Below are 16,206 nucleotides of genomic sequence, written 5' to 3' on the forward strand. Positions count from 1 at the left end.
AATCTACCTAACTGACGACGGAAAATAGAGACAAAAAGTAGTCAAAAGGTTATTTTAATTTGTTCTAAAATTTGCCCTTACTGCAGAATGACTCATGCAAACACATTTAGATAAGACTATAACAGAGAGACACTAGTCTGTGGTGTTTAAATGGGGAAATACCGTCTAAAAATAACTAGATCTTGTTTCGGTAGCCATTACTTCTCAGACGAACGTGTGTTTTTATAATTATGAAAAATGCTTTTTGGGGTATTACAAAAACCTGGATGACCAGAACCACTTCAGGCGTACGAATTAAAATGAATATTCTAAATAATAAAATGTAAGTATTTCTAACTTAAATTATTACAAGCGGCTCTAATAGTGAGAAATACGTCGTAGTGTTTTAACACTAAGGTCTATTCCATTTAAAAACCAAATGGCCAGATCGGGGACCAGTGAAATAGTTTGCGAACGTTAGCGTCGCTCGCTGTCGCTGAACGCGGCCACTGTATTACATTCCTGAAGATGGCGTCAAACTGGAAGTTGTTGACAGTCTCATATGGCAGGAAAATTATTCTTTTGGCGCTTCTGTTGAACATTGACGTTTGTTTAGGTTAGTTCACTACCGCTGCTTCTTTATTACAGGGACTGCTATTATAAGATGTTTCTGACCAATATAGCATTTTTACAACTAAATTACTATTAAGATCGACAACAGTCAATTTCCGTACCCTTGTTTTGGCTTCGTACACAATAAATATAGCATAAATCTCTCTCACCAATAAATATAGCATAAATCTATCTCACCATAATTTCACTTGAAATCCATATTTCATAAAAGGTACAATGTTTTTTAATCACAACATTTTCTTCAAACATATTTAATTGCATTAGTAATGTTCAAACAAAAAACCTGTCAATAGCAATTTTGCATTTGGATTTTTTTCAGCATTCTTAAAGTTAAAATGGAAATGTAGACATCGTAAATATCGAGTCGAAGAAATCCATTAAAATTAAGTAACCAATAACATAACACGGGTATTCGTAGTTTACTACTAGAAGCTAAAACCCTACTGATCATTACCAACACGACTAAAGCATTTGATTTGTACAGAAAAACAGTTAATTTTTAAAGAATCAAAATCCCAAGTCCATTAGCAAAACTAAGATGGCGGACTGCACTGTGTCGGTTAACGAAGTAGGACGATCTCGGCCGAGTGATTTCGACACGGGAGAGATCGCCGAATATTCTACTTAGTGTTGGTCGAAGTCGGCGTACTTTATACATGTAACAAGGGTAGCAGTATACAGTTAACTCCTTTGTGTACATCTACAGACTGTGACAGGACACAATGTACCACTTCCCATTTATATGGTTAATGGGAGGAACCTCTTAAAGGTACAGTACCGCCTTTGCATATGTAGTGATTTCAAATTCTATTTTTTAGCTTCACTGGTGTCATTAGCTCAATACACCGGACAAAAACATGCATTGCTTCACGAGGAAATGGTTGGTGCCATTGTATTTCTAAAGCTATAAAGTTGATTTTTAATTTTTTTTTTTAATAAAACAGCACTTAAAAAAGCATGGTGGTTACCATGGCCACCTTAAGGTATTAGTATACAGTTAACTCCCTTCTGTAACCGGGCACGCAAAAAAAGTGCTCGTTGATTTTGCACATATCCATGTTTGTAGGCTAATTATTTAGAATAGGAAGTAAATTCTTAAGCTTAGTGATAGCCAAGAAGTCATTTTTTAAAATGACAATTAGTTTGTAAGCAGCAGTGCAAATGGTGTACCTGTAATGAGGCTTGGTATTCATACGCGAGGTTTTCCTTATGACAAAATTGGGGTGCGATAATTTTGGGTAATTTTGAAACAAGCTGATTTTGTGAAAAATTTGATGCCTAAAGCTTTATTCAAATGAGTGTTTTTGTAAGGTTTGATCAGCAAAGTTTCCATAAATATATATTCGTGATATCCGCCAACTCCCGCTTGCGGGTGGTTTGTATGAGTGTGAACATTGTCAAAAATACAACCAAAATCATCCAGTTTCAACACATTATGAACAAAGAAACACATATATTTAACTAAAGATATTTAAAATTAGTCCTCTTTATAATCATGACCCTTTTTGTAATTTCCTTGAGACAAAAAATACTTGTATCTTTCTTTATTTTTAAACCATAGGTGGGCATTTAGGATGCCATGTGTGCCACTACCAGTCGTATGGTTAGTGACACTCTGATGATTCGTATAGTGGTAGTACTCTTTTATAGTCGTCGCTGTACGAGCGCGCGTTGTGAAACACTCGTACAACGGTTGATAAACTCGGAAGATCGATCAAGTTTAAGGAAGATTTTAATTGGTTATAAGTTACACATTTCACACATTTCACAAGGTATAGTTCAGTTCTTCTCTGGGTTCACGTCACAGAGTTAACTGATAGGATGATCGTGGTTCGGGATAAAATGTTCACAGGAACTGTATCTGCCTCACGTGATTGTCGGATGTTTCAGTTTTACTTTCGTCAGAAAGTATAACGACCGGCTGGGTCAACAAAGTAGTTGATTCTTGGATTGCCGTTGGCCGGAGCTTTTCGTGGTCGAGAAAAGACTGTCGATAGAGGTTGCTGGCTCTTCTTTTAAACACTACTGGCACGAGGAAGGTATGCGGGTCATGCAACGACATTGATCGTTTGAGGCCGGATCTGTCCATCAACACAGTCGTACGCGGTCATCTCGCACCGTCCACAAAGTTCATATATGAATTATAGACTGACCACCGCTGGCCCATCGCTGTTCCTTTAATATCAGGAGAATTAGTTCGGAGATTTCTGGACTGACTTCCGCTGGCCATCGTCGTTCCTTTAATGTCAGGAGAAATTAGTTAGCTATCTGTTTCGTTAATGTGAGGGTATTGTGTTACACATGGCCTGGTATGCATAATTCTCAGCTGAAGATTTACAAATAACTGTGGTCTGCTACCTTAATTGATACTTATACGGTTACACTTTTATCTAAAACAAAACGTGCTAAAATGCCCATAACATGGTTTTTGCCAGAAATAGTTTTTCGGGTATAGCGCTATCGAATTCAATATTTACAAAATTGAAGCAACCGCAATCGACAGGGGGTATGAGGGACCTCCCCAAGAAGAAAAAAAGTGGGTTACTGTTATACAGTAATAATAAGTCATTAATTTTGTCAAAAGGTCAACTTAAAAAAATAAATAATAATAATAATTGCAAAAACATTAGGGTATGGTGTCATACGTTTACCCGTTTTAAGCTAGCGACACATATATCCGTAAAATGGTCCGTTTATCGGTTCCGATTAACGCACGCGTTTATCGGACCCGATAAACTGTGACACACATATCCGTAATGCCATCCGTAAACTCAGCATTAATGGAGTACATGGATTCATCAGACAATGATTAAATTATTTTGGTTACAACATATAAATTTAATAATGAAAGATCTGTATGATGATGATGCAAAATGTGTGGAATACTTTCGTCTGAACAGGGAGCAGTTCGCACAAGTTCTTCATTTTATTGGTTCTGACCTAACAGGAACAAGCAAGACACGAGAAGTAATCTGTCCTCGCCAACGACTATCTATCTGTTTAAGGTAAGTTCGAGGCTGTAATGTGACAAAATAAATTTATATTTATATATTAATCTATTTAACGATTTTTCATATATCATTCAAATTAATTAATTTAATTAATTTCAAACAGTTTATTAAAACATGGCGACAGGTTTGTATAATATTATTGCAAGACAAGACAAGTTTTCTTTAAATTGTAGTTGTTTTCATTGTATTTTTGATCTTCATTATTGAATTATGTTACAAGATGAGGAAACACATTTTCAGCTTTAATAAATCTGTAGAAGTAAAACAAAGCGTTCATTTCATCCAAACAATTTTATTTTTAGACTATAACCATAGGTATCATTTATTTCGACCAGTTGATATGTTTATAAATTTACTATTCGCATGCAGTCTGCTATCATATCTCCACTAAGCTGAGTATTGGTTGGCGGTGAATGATAATACTGGGTTGAACTTGTGTCGATGCTCACTGGCACGACCTGCTGTGGACGTCCGGACTCATACGGTAGAGGTGTTATTTGCCGATGTGGTAGTTTAGGATTTTCGGCATTATAGAAGAGTTGTGAAATCTGCAAAAGTAGGATGGATTTGATGTGTTCGGGGAGTTTTCTCATTCTGATCATGCAGCTTTCGAGGAAAACATCTTCTCCGGACTTGGTAACATCTGTAGCCTTGTCTCCTGAAGCAGCTATCTTCTTCTTTAGGTTAATGTAATCAGTCAGTGTCTTTCCTAAGTCATCAAGCTTTCTCTCTGGGCCGCGCTTTCGACTTGTGATTACTGTTGGTTGTGAAGGTAAAGCGCAAGATGATCCGGCGTTTGAAGCAGATAGTGTTAAGATGCTTTGACTGAAACGAATAAAAGAAAACATTTAATAAATAATATTTGTTAATATTTTACAGGTTTCTGGCATCTGGTGAATCTTTCACATCACTGAGTTACAGTTACCGGTGCGGCAGGACGACCATTGGCTACATTGTTCGTGAAGTGTGTGAGCTAATCTGGAAAAAAATGTTGGCAACATATATGCAATGTCCCCAGACCGAAGAAGAATGGGAAATAAAATCTGCCATGTTTGAAAGTTTATGGAACTTTCCACATTGTGTCGGTGCCATCGACGGTAAACACATTGTTCTGAAATGTCCAAACAATTCTGGGTCGTTATATTATAATTACAAAGGTACCTTCTCGATTGTACTGATGGCAATGGTGGATGCTAATCTGCAGTTTATTGCCATTAACGTTGGGTCTTATGGCAGATACGACAGTGGCATATTTGCTGCTAGCGAAACGGGACGAAGAATACTTAATGGAACTATGAATTTTCCAAAAAAGTAAAGTCATCCAAGGTGCAGAGGAGTTGGGACCCCTGCCATATGTCGTCGTAGCTGACCCAGCTTTCCCACTAAGCAATCATATAATGAAACCATATGCAGGACGTGGTTGTTCAGAAGGTCAACAGATATTGAATTACCGGCTCTCAAGGGCAAGACGAATTGTTGAGAACGGATTTGGAATATTGGCCGCGAGATGGCGGATTTTTCACACGAAAATTGCTGTCGAGCCTGAGGCAGCTATATCAGTGGTTAAAGCGGCCTTTCTTCTTCATAACATGATTCAACTGAACACAACACCTGCGCAGTTTACCATGCGAATGAAGCCACATGATACAACAACGGGTTGCACAGAGTCTCTGCTGAGGTTAAGAATGGGTGCAACAAATCCTGCACGGGCAGCTAAGACAATCAGGGACCGATTTAAGGACTATTTCAACAAAATAAATGTCTTGCCATGGCAGAACAATGTAGTGGAACGAGGAAAGTCAAATATTTGAATAACGTCGTAACTTACAGACTGGAATGGTATAACCAATTCAGTTTTACCTCTCTGATCTATTTGATTCTGACTCCTCGTCATCCTGGTCAACTTGGTGGTCTTCTGGTGTGTTGTCTTCAAGCTCCACGTTTTCTTCGTCGTTCTCGAATTCAATCATTAAGTTAGTTTCAGTGCTGTAAATAAATAAAACATTATGTTAGTACAGACTGAACAAAAAAAATGTTGAAATCGGTAAATAAAATTATTTTGTTTAGCATACACATAAACAACTTGTTATATTTCCTTCCCTCAGTCTGATTAACCGCATCAAGGAAACTCATGTATTCCATATAATCCCATGGTTTTGTAAATTTTGAAGCTTGACCACTTTGTGTTTTCGCTTCTCTCTTCTTCCGGGTATAGGTGTCTCGGAGATTTCTCAATTTTTTTCGTCAACTCTTCACCTGAAATATCAATTGTGTATGTGTGTATAGCTCATGAACATAAACTACGACAGCATCACATTTCATATTATAGAAACATTGCATGACACGGTAAAAAATATTTATTCTCCTGAAACAAATCAACAAACCACCACAAGTAACCACAACGCCATAAACTACGCGGCTTGCTGTCGCAGTTTATGTTCGTGTGTGTGTGTGTGTGTGTGTGTGTGTGTGTGTGTCACTGTGTGTGTGTGTCACTGTGTGTGTCCGTGCGCGTGTTCATGTATTTATATAGATGGACTAAGAGAAAAAAGAGATATTATGTAGGTATAATTATGTGCGTGCATACATATGTATGTATGTGTTTGTGTACTTGCAGCCAAGACTAAATATCCACCTTATGTAAACAGACCGCTTTAATGCGATAGCCCGGTTCATGGTGTTTAGCGGCATTGTAAAAAAAATAAAAAAATAAAAATGTGTCTGTAACCAATACTTGCCAGTGCATCCAGCTTTCACAATTGTAGCCATTTCTTCCCATGTACTGAAGGCTTTCTGGGAATCATGGTAAGATACATCCCTCGGGTTAAAGAGGTAAGGCCGCTTCCTTACCTCTTCAATTAAATCATTTACAATTTCTTTTGAAAGACTTGGTCGCGGCATTTTAACATTACCACGTGGTTGGGTCATTCCCAGAATGACGTCATACTCGGGGAAATCTTCCTCCGTTAACGGAAGGTAAACGGAGGATTTTCGAGCACTGTCCGAAACGTGCGATAATCGGATCCGACAAATAAACGTTACGGACTTATGTGTCGGTGTCTATTGAAAACCACTGGTTGGAAATGATCCGTTATCTGGAGCATTTTACGGCCGATAAACGGATCCGATAAACGGAGCATTTATGGACTTATGTGTCGCTAGCTTTAGGCTACCCTCTAGCAGAAACCCTGCATAAGAAACAACGTTTTTACACATGATTAAGTTAACAACATTTAGAAACATATTCTTTGTGACTTACACATTATTATTAATTGTTTATTTACATTTGGATACCGCTCTCATTCTCAAACACATTAATCAATAATAATACTTTTGAGCCCGTCAGAATCACGTGAAGCGTTTCTGATCGAAATACCTGGGCCAAATTTAGCTAGACCGATGAGAATCCTCCGGATTTATCTGGAATTCCGGAACATTGCCGCGTTTATATTATTCACGTATCTGGAATATTTTTATTATTTAAGCATATAGAACAGAAAATCCAATTACGTTTGGTGCATATATGACCCCTTACTCCGCATTGGTTTCACTACGCTGGCTTATCCGGGTCAAAACCAAAGCCAGTATGTTGAAAGTGGGACACTTTTGACGGGCTCGTACCGATCTCGGTTTTCATTGGCTTATCACAAGTATAGAATTCCCCAACAAGAGATCACGTGAGATTTCGCAATTTTTGAACAAATTTAACTGTCTTGATTGAGGGGTCGTCTCATATCTCCAAAACATATTTATATCCATAGAGGTATGGTACAACGCCTTTCCAGGGGTCGGTGGGTTGGGAATTTGCCTTGAAATTTTGACAGTGGCCAGCTGTTGGCATACGCGTTACATGTAAGGGGGTGTTACTAATTATGTAACGCTCTAGGGGTAGAGGAAGAGGGTACTGTGTTCGATTTACGTAACAGTTTTCAAGACTGTATGTTATTTTTATTCATTACTTAGACCTAAAAAGGCGTTTTTTGGAAATGCGCGGTCAGTCTAGGATCGATCCCCATCGGCGGGTATATAAAAGACCATGGTATGTGATATCCTGTCTGTGGGATGGTACATATAAACGATCCCTTGCTAAAACAAAAATGTAGCGGGTTTCCAAGGCGCGTGTGCAGGGATTTCAGCGGGGTTGGGGTTACAGACTGATGAGCAAAGTTTATATGGGCCCAAAAAATACATTTCAATTTTGTTTAAGCTTGGACAAGTAAGGGTTTCGACCTCCAATACCCACCCCCTGCACATGCACCCGATTCCTCTCTAAGAATATATGTAAAAATTACCAAATGTTAGACATCCAACAGCAGATGGAAGGAAGATAGCATATGCTTTATTTAACGACGTACTCAACACATTTTATTTACGGTTGTATGGGGTCGGATGATTATTAAATCAATATGCTTTATCTTTGATGTCGTTAAACACACCCCTCCCCCTAACTTTACCCTTTCCAAACGAAATAATATTTATTTGAATTTGTCGATTTTAACACGTAAAATTATGAAGTGAAAACGTTCATTGTCTACTTTAGTATATTTTATTTTAAAAATATATACATGATTAATGTGTTACTAGTATACAAACTAAACTTTGAAAGTTCTACTAACACTTTTTAAAATATCAGTTCTGAAATAGGAAGGTACGACTGTCGATAATATGTTGTCAAGATCAAACCGGTTTTAACTAAAGACTAGTACCGTATCCTCAACCGAATGTTCTTCGTACAGCGCAAGATTTCTCTTTTAATTTTTTGATACGAACCCTACAATTTGAAATCGGCAAACACACGTGTTAACTGAAACTGGCTGTCGTTTGTGCTTTGCCGAGCTATGGCGTCACAGGCGACGAATCAAGCGTATACGTTTGACGATATCCGTTCATAGCGAACACACGACTTTTTTAAAAGTGCATTTGAGCTTGTATTTCACATCTGTACATGATGTTATAATATGGTAACCAGAGAATGTAACTTTAAATGACTCACTTTTCATCACACATATTACAGCTTCCCAATGAAATACAGTGATATTAAATAGATATACATACACAGCGTTTTATCGTCTTTCCAACAGATATAATTATTTAATTTGTAATTCGGTTAAAACTACACTCAAGAGAGCTCTGTTAATGACGTCGCGTAAAAAGTATGACGTCGCGGCCATTTTTACAGCTGACAGGATCACATGATAATTTTGTCTGACGTCAATGGCTTCTTTTAGAAGTGTTTTGAGGCATTTAAGACGTGGCTCATTATAGAGAAAGGTCGATTTTGTCACTGATAACGAAATGTGATATTTTAAATGTACTTTGAAAAACACTGAACTTCAAATGGATTTTGAATATATTTCTATACTTCGGCACATCGAGTTCACATATTCAATTGTTAAATTGAACCTATTTCTATGTTTTCTTTGAGATTTCAAGTCATTTCACCCTAGCGCATTTAAGCCAAGGCGTCCTAACAGGGGTTGTCTCAGCAGTCATGGCGGCAGCCATTTTATCAATCCTATAATGCATCGCTTCAAGGTGGCACTGACTAGTATGTTACATGTGTTTTAGTTTTTTAAAATAAATACTAGGGCCTAAGTTGCTGAAATCGCGTTTTGTTATGTAACTGACCATGCGTCAAATATCGGAGGTGAATCTAGTCGAAATACATAATGGCTAGCGAGCTCTCACCCACAATTACATTGTTTTGGTTGTTTCTTGTATGGAATTTTTTATTTTTTCACTTTTAAAGCTGCAATCTCGCCTCACATTAATTAGCATTAATTAGCATAACTTCATAGAAACACACCTACAGTTTTTATAAAGAATTGTGTGTGACAGTAACACAATTTTAATAGTTAAATATTTTTGTTTAGATATTTTAGGTAATACTAATATTCCGATCAGCACACAGTAGCCTCCCCAACATCTTATATTGTTCTTTTTAATGTATTTTCCAGGGAAACATGACCCGACCCCCAACCCCTACCCAACACACACACACACACACACACACACACACACACACCTTTGCTAGCCACAGTCTAGACCTCTACGCAATTTCCTGCACAGGCGCCTGTTTTACAGAATATTTCGTTTCAATGCTTCAAATTAATTTGATATGTATATTAAATTGTATTATAGACATGCTAAATTGCAAATTTTGCTGTAATAACAGCAAAAATAATTCATCCTAAAAATATCGACCTAGTAACTTTAACATTAGTATTTGTATAAACATGTTTATGTTGGTCTTGCATGTCGATAGGTAGGGCCTAGATGTCCAACATGTTAGAATGAAGACATTGTTGTATACATGATTGTAAGCATAACTGGCAGGTAAATCAAAACATAAATAAAACAAAAACAAACAAATAGCCCAATACACCACCACCACCACCCAAAAAAACAACCCAGTAACAATACCAACCCCAACCCAAAATAAAATACAAAATACCCCTCACCCCTCGACAAGAATAACAAAACGAACAAAAACAAACATATAACCCAGACGAACACGCACATGTTCTATCTATATTTACAGTGGCATGCAGTAATCACATTATTATTATTATTATTATTATTATTATTATTATTATTTATTTATTTATTTATTTAATCATTTAAAAAAATTAGCCTTTTATGTTTTGCCCGTTGCGGCCAAACGGCAAACCTTTTTCTATTTTTAAAAATTATTATTATTTTACAAGGCAATATTTAGTTATTCATATAAATATAGAAAAAATGGTCAGGTAGGTTAATTTTCGCCCCACCCCCATCCCCATGTCCAGACCACGGTACGGCCCTGCATTTAATGGTAGCTGGTGCAGGAAATGGGTACTGGTGGCAAAAAATATCATCTGGTTTGTTGCTGCATACATTTGCATATAATTGCTATATTCCATTTCCGTACATTAAACGCTTCATTTTATTGTCTGCAAATTAATAATGAGACTACAGATAGTTCTTAGAAAATCCATGTTTCTATTTTTATCCCGGTGTCACTTTAAAAACAAAAACAAACACTCACAAAAATAGAATCTCACATCATATGTACAATGCAGGGGTTGCGTTAAGATGCGTCCCTAGCTGAACGTATGGAAAGCACACCTGGACGCTTGCTCATCACCACAAGTGATAATAGAACCGTCCCAGTTAATTTTCAAAGACGCATTACAGACGCATGTGTATTCCATTATTTCATGATCAGCACGTCCTAAGTTATCTGGACGCATACGGAATCAGTTGGCCAAGTCAAACAATCCGTCACTCATAATCCCGTCCTGATCTCCACTATCGTTCCCACTATAAACCTATTGTAAAAAATTAGTGAAAATCACTTTCTTCCCCTGATCGTCTGGTGGAATTGTGGGAATGACAAGACAAGCCTATATTTTGAAAGGTATACAGGACGCTTTGGTTGATTACAGTATATTCTCTCAGGCCGAAACGCCATCGGAAATCCTCGTATGGCCAAACAGCCTCGGTGGCGTCGTGGTTAGGTCATCGGTCAACAGGCTGGTAGGCACTGGGTTCGGATCCCAGTCGAGGCATGGGATTTTTAATCCAGACACCGACTCCAAACCCTGAGTGAGTGCTCCTCAAGGCTCAATGGGTAAGTGTATACCACTTGCACCGACCAGTGATCCATAACTGGTTCAACAAAGGCATGGTTTGTGCTATCCTGCCTGTGGGGAGCGCAAATAAAAGATCCCTTGCTGCTAATAGGAAAGAGTAGCCCTTGAAGTGGCGATAGCGGGTTTCCTTTCACAATCTGTGTGGTCCTTAACCATATGTCTGACGCCATATAACCGTAAATAAAATGTGTTGAGTGCGTCGTTAAATAAAACATTTCTTTCTTTCTTTCTTTCGTATGGCCAATGCACGTCACAAATCAATTGGCTTTCCGTAAGCAGAACACTGGCTACGTTACTAACACTGGAGCCGTGTTAACAGTCAACGTGTACCTTTAAACTACAGTGGGAAAATTAAATGTCACAATAACTTAATAATTGCAGCCACTATATAAGCAAACTACATCAATATATTACTATGCGTCTGGACTGACATTGATATAGTTTAGGTATTGTGTGGATTTGTTTAATTATTTATTTAAACTATTAACATGACTATCGAAATTAAAGTCATTAATGATGTCATTATGACGTAGATTGGCCACACTGATATTGGGCAATCGGAAATCCTCCTAATTTCTGTCGAAAGAGAACTGTTCCCTGGCGTAGGAAGAGGGAGGGGGGTGGGGGTGTGTGTGTCAAAGAGGGCATGTGCCTCCCACTTTTCAGATATTTTGCTTTATATTTGCTTTATAATAGTGTAAATATAAAAGTGTGCCCCCCCCCCCCCCCCCCCCACACACTTTTGGCACCTTCCTACACCACTGAAGTTTATTAACTTGTTTGAATATTCCTACAAGGAAAACAATCTAAATTAGATATGTATCACTAATAGTTTATTTTGATACAAAAAATCACTAAACTATAACAACATAATATCAATACGATAACCAAGAGAGAAACCAAGGCTCGAACTTAAGAATTTATCACCCATGGCAATTAAAAAAAACAAATTGCCGTGTGTGAAAGGGCCTACCGACGGCAATTTTGAGTATGCAGCAATTAAACTTGACTGAAAGATTATTTTTCTGTATTTACATGTAGTCCAGTTTCTTCAGTTTATGTCAATAAACTTCAATAAACAAGAATTTATTATAAATGGAACCATGGACTACTAGCATAAGCTAACATGAAACGGAACCTGGTGTTTCTGAGACAAGTTGCCTAAGTTTTCGGTGAATATATACTCTTCAAAAGAAGAAACGCAAAACCACATTGTCGTAACATTTGGAGAATTGATTTAATTATTGAATGGTGAGTCCGATAATTACCAAATGTTGCAGGATTGTTCACAATTCACTCTAGTCCATTGTGAGTAAGTGATAGGACACACCACCAAGGTCAAGGTCATCTGGAGTCAATACCGGGTGTGGCCTCCGCGTGTGTTGACAACTGCCTGGCACCGCCTGCCCATTGAAGCAACCAGAGTACGGATGACGTCCCGGGGGATGGTGGCCCACTCGGCCTGCAAGGCTGCTGCCAGCTCGGGCAGGGTCTGGGGCTGTGGTTGTCGCTGTCGGAGGCGTCGGTCCAACTCGTCCGATAGATGCTCAATTGGGTTCAAATCCGGTGATATCGATGGCCAAGTAAGGACATTAATGTTGTTGTTCTGTAGGAAAGCCGTTGTGAGACGTGCTGTGTGAGGCCTGGCGTTGTCATGTTGGAACACTGCGTTGGCGTTGGCCATAACTGGAACGATGTGTGGCCGTAGGATCTGGTCAATGTAGCCCTGTGCATTCAGGTTGCCCTGCACGTGGACCAGGTCAGTTCTGCCAGTGTGTGAGATGGCTGCCCACACCATGACACTACCCCCGCCGAATCTGTCCACTTCCTGCACGCAGTTTGCCGCATAACGTTCACCACGACGCCTGTACACGCGACATCTTCCATCATGACGTCGGAGCAGAAATCGGGACTCGTCACTGAACCACACCTGTCTCCATCGCAGTTGAGGCCATTGTCGATGAATCTGGCACCACTGCAGTCGGAGTCGACGGTGTTGTGGTGTTAAGATGACACCTCGAACTGGACGTCTGGCACGAATTCCTACCTCACGTAGGCGGTTCCGTACGGTCTGGTCGGATATCCTGCGCAAACCTGGTATTGCTGCGGCTTTGGAGGTGGCAGTAGTCAATCGTTCCCGAAGGTGGCGTACCCGGATGTAGCGGTCCTGCCCGGGGGTAGTGACCCGTGGTCGACCGGATCTAGGGAGGTCACGTGTTGATCCATGTTGCTGGTAACGGTCCCACAGTCTGGAGATGGTGCTTGGGGACACATGGAATGCCCTGGCAACAGCCGTTCTGGATTCGCCTGCGTCTAGTCGGCCGATGGCATTGTTTCTCTGCGGTTCACTGAGACGTGGCATGTCCTGGATTGTCAACTGTCGGCCAGATACAGAGGCCAGGCAAGTGAACACCCTGCACTTTTATACTGTCGGTGTTCATTTTGCACGTGCAGACAACGCACGTGCAGTGGTGACATGGTTTGCACGTGGCTGCGTTTTTGCGAATATTCACATTTTGAAACTTTATTTTACAGTAGCTGCGTTTTATCGAATGTAACCGTGGGAATGTGTTTGGGACATGCAATGACCTTATATTCACAAAGCATGAACCGGTAGGAAACATAAAATCGGAGTTATAACCCATTTGTACCCTTTTGCGTTTCTTTTTTTGAAGAGTATATGACATGAAACCTGTTCTGTGGTTGACATTAAGTTGTATATATGGTTCTCGCTTAGTAAAAATTAAGGGAGGATGGATGCGTGTCCCACCCCACCCCACCATTTCAAATAAACCCCAACAAAAACACACACACACACACACACACACACACACCCCAAAAAAAAAAAAAAAAAAAAAAAAACTGAAAAGAAGAAAAAAAAGGCACGTTTGGTTACCGTATATCGTTGTATATTGGTCGACTTTGTGGAAAAACCTATTCCTTATTTTGTCCCTCGGCATCTGGTACTGAAAATTTGGTACGATGTACAAGCTGCCTTATTTTTTGTGTACTGTTAAAACGTAGTTCAGTTAAAACGGAGTGTCGGTCTGACATTCACGGGTATTCGTTTTGCTAAATTGATCAAAGTTTTAATATTATTATTTTAATAAAGATTTTAAGATATTTAAAAAATAATAAAGAATTTTTTAAGCGATCCCCTACTGTGGGATAACATGTTTCTGTTATTTTTATTTCCATCTTCATCGAGTGAATCGATCACATTGATATTGCCTGCTTATAAAAAGTAGTTTCGTTTTTGTAAAGGCTGTGTATATATTATTTGGCACACAAGATAAATGATTTTAATAATGAACACTACTACTTCCGTTTTTATAAGCGGTGATACCCCCCCCCCCCCCCCCCCCCGATTTTTTTGTTTTTTGTTTTTAAACGTTTCTAATAGTTTTATAAGGAATTGCTGAATAAACAAATTATTGGCAATACGTAAAAATCATCCGTTACGAACAATTAAATCTGCAAGTGAGGTTAAAATATCAGACACGAGTTAGTGGACATAAAGTACAGAATGACCGTTCTAATCACGTGACAAATTTGGCGCCAAATAAATAGTTTTTTCAGTCGGAGATTGTCGATACGATAAAAATAAAATGTTTTCATTGCTAAAATAAAATATAACTGTTATTGTGTGTATCCAATATACAATTGGATACTGGTATGGGACACAACAAAGGCTATTAAAAAATAGTGTTAAATTACGCGGCTTGTTTCCTTTGATGTCCAGTGTGCAGATTGATCGATGTTTTTCAGTGTGAAAACAAAGTGTGCATTTTTAAATGGCGGAGATAACAGGATATAACAGGATGCCGAAAAATAAAGAGACGTGCAGAAAAACAAACAAATGGGGCTGCCAAACGTGAAAAGGGGCAGCATATCACGAAAGCGAGTAGGCAAAATATAGCGAGAAGGTATATTATACATCAACACAGGGTACGCGCGTCGATCCCAGTCGAGGCATGGGATTTTTAATCCAGATGCCGACTCCAAACACTGAGTGAGTGCTCCGCAAGGCTCAGTGGGTAAGTGTAAACCACTTGCATCCATAATTGGTTCAATACAAGCCATGGTTTGTGCCGTCCTGTCTGTGGGAAGCGCAAATAAAATATCCCTTGCTGCCTGTCGTAAAAGAGTAGCCTATGTGGCGACAGCGGGTTTCCTCTGAAAAAAACCAGTGTCAGAATGACCATATGTTTGACGTCCAATAGTCGATGATAAGATCAAAAATCAATGTGCTCTAGTGGCGTCGTTAAATAAAACAAACTTTACTTTAATTTTACTAAATATAGTTCAATCGCGTGTTAAATACTGGCAGGTAAAGTTCATACACATTTGTACATTTTGCCGTCAGTGAGGAGCTTTACCGACGGCAGTAATTTTTATCCGGCGGCACAAAAGTGCCATCGGTGACGCCTCCAACCAACGGCAGTTTATATGTCACCGACGGCAATTGCCGTCGTTGCCGCCGTTAAGTTCGAGCCCTGGAATAACAACCATCGCACCCATTTTTGGAAATTTATTGGACTTACCCGACATCAGACCTAGAAACAATCATGGCCGCCAGTATTTGATTGAAAATTGAAATTTAACCTACATGTAACTTGATAATAATGGCCATTGGCTGTCAAAAGCTAGCGGCAATGAGCCACTTACACTGGCATATGGCACCCACGTGTAGGCCCTATGATGTGTACTATGTACACTACTGTGTACAGTCAATAAAAATATAGTGATGTAACACAAGACTCAAAATAAGCAGTGTCGCATCGCAATTTGCGATAGTTAGAAATTATAGGCCTACATGATAACGATTAAATCAATTTTTGTGCATCTCATTTTTGAAGGACTATAGTAAACCGCCCCTCTCCTAAGAGAGTTGCAGTTTTCTAGGTCAGAAGGCCTAACTGCACTATTTGTGTAACAACTGCATTGCC

The 16,206-nt window shown here is 39.0% G+C and overlaps 2 protein-coding genes across 2 annotated transcripts in view; one reads left to right on the forward strand and one right to left on the reverse strand.

Annotated features, from left to right (window-relative positions):
- The first annotated feature begins 489 nt into the window (after positions 1 to 489).
- The window catches only part of LOC121386665, a 42,939-nt gene continuing 27,222 nt past the window's right edge, over positions 490 to 16,206 (forward strand). Inside the window, exon 1 of the mRNA XM_041517646.1 lies at positions 490 to 595. Coding sequence (XP_041373580.1) covers positions 508 to 595 — 88 coding nt within the window. The 5' untranslated portion in view covers positions 490 to 507. The remainder of the gene's footprint in view (positions 596 to 16,206) is intronic.
- Positions 3,900 to 5,661, reverse strand: LOC121386666. The gene is made up of 2 exons (XM_041517647.1): positions 5,484 to 5,661; positions 3,900 to 4,448 (listed from the first exon to the last, which is right to left on the reverse strand). Exons 1-2 carry the CDS (start codon positions 5,591 to 5,593, stop codon positions 3,968 to 3,970), a joined length of 591 nt encoding a protein of 196 aa, XP_041373581.1. The 5' UTR covers positions 5,594 to 5,661; the 3' UTR covers positions 3,900 to 3,967.

This window comes from Gigantopelta aegis, chromosome 12 (genome assembly GCF_016097555.1).
Source record: "Gigantopelta aegis isolate Gae_Host chromosome 12, Gae_host_genome, whole genome shotgun sequence".
Lineage (NCBI taxonomy): Eukaryota > Metazoa > Mollusca > Gastropoda > Neomphalida > Peltospiridae > Gigantopelta > Gigantopelta aegis.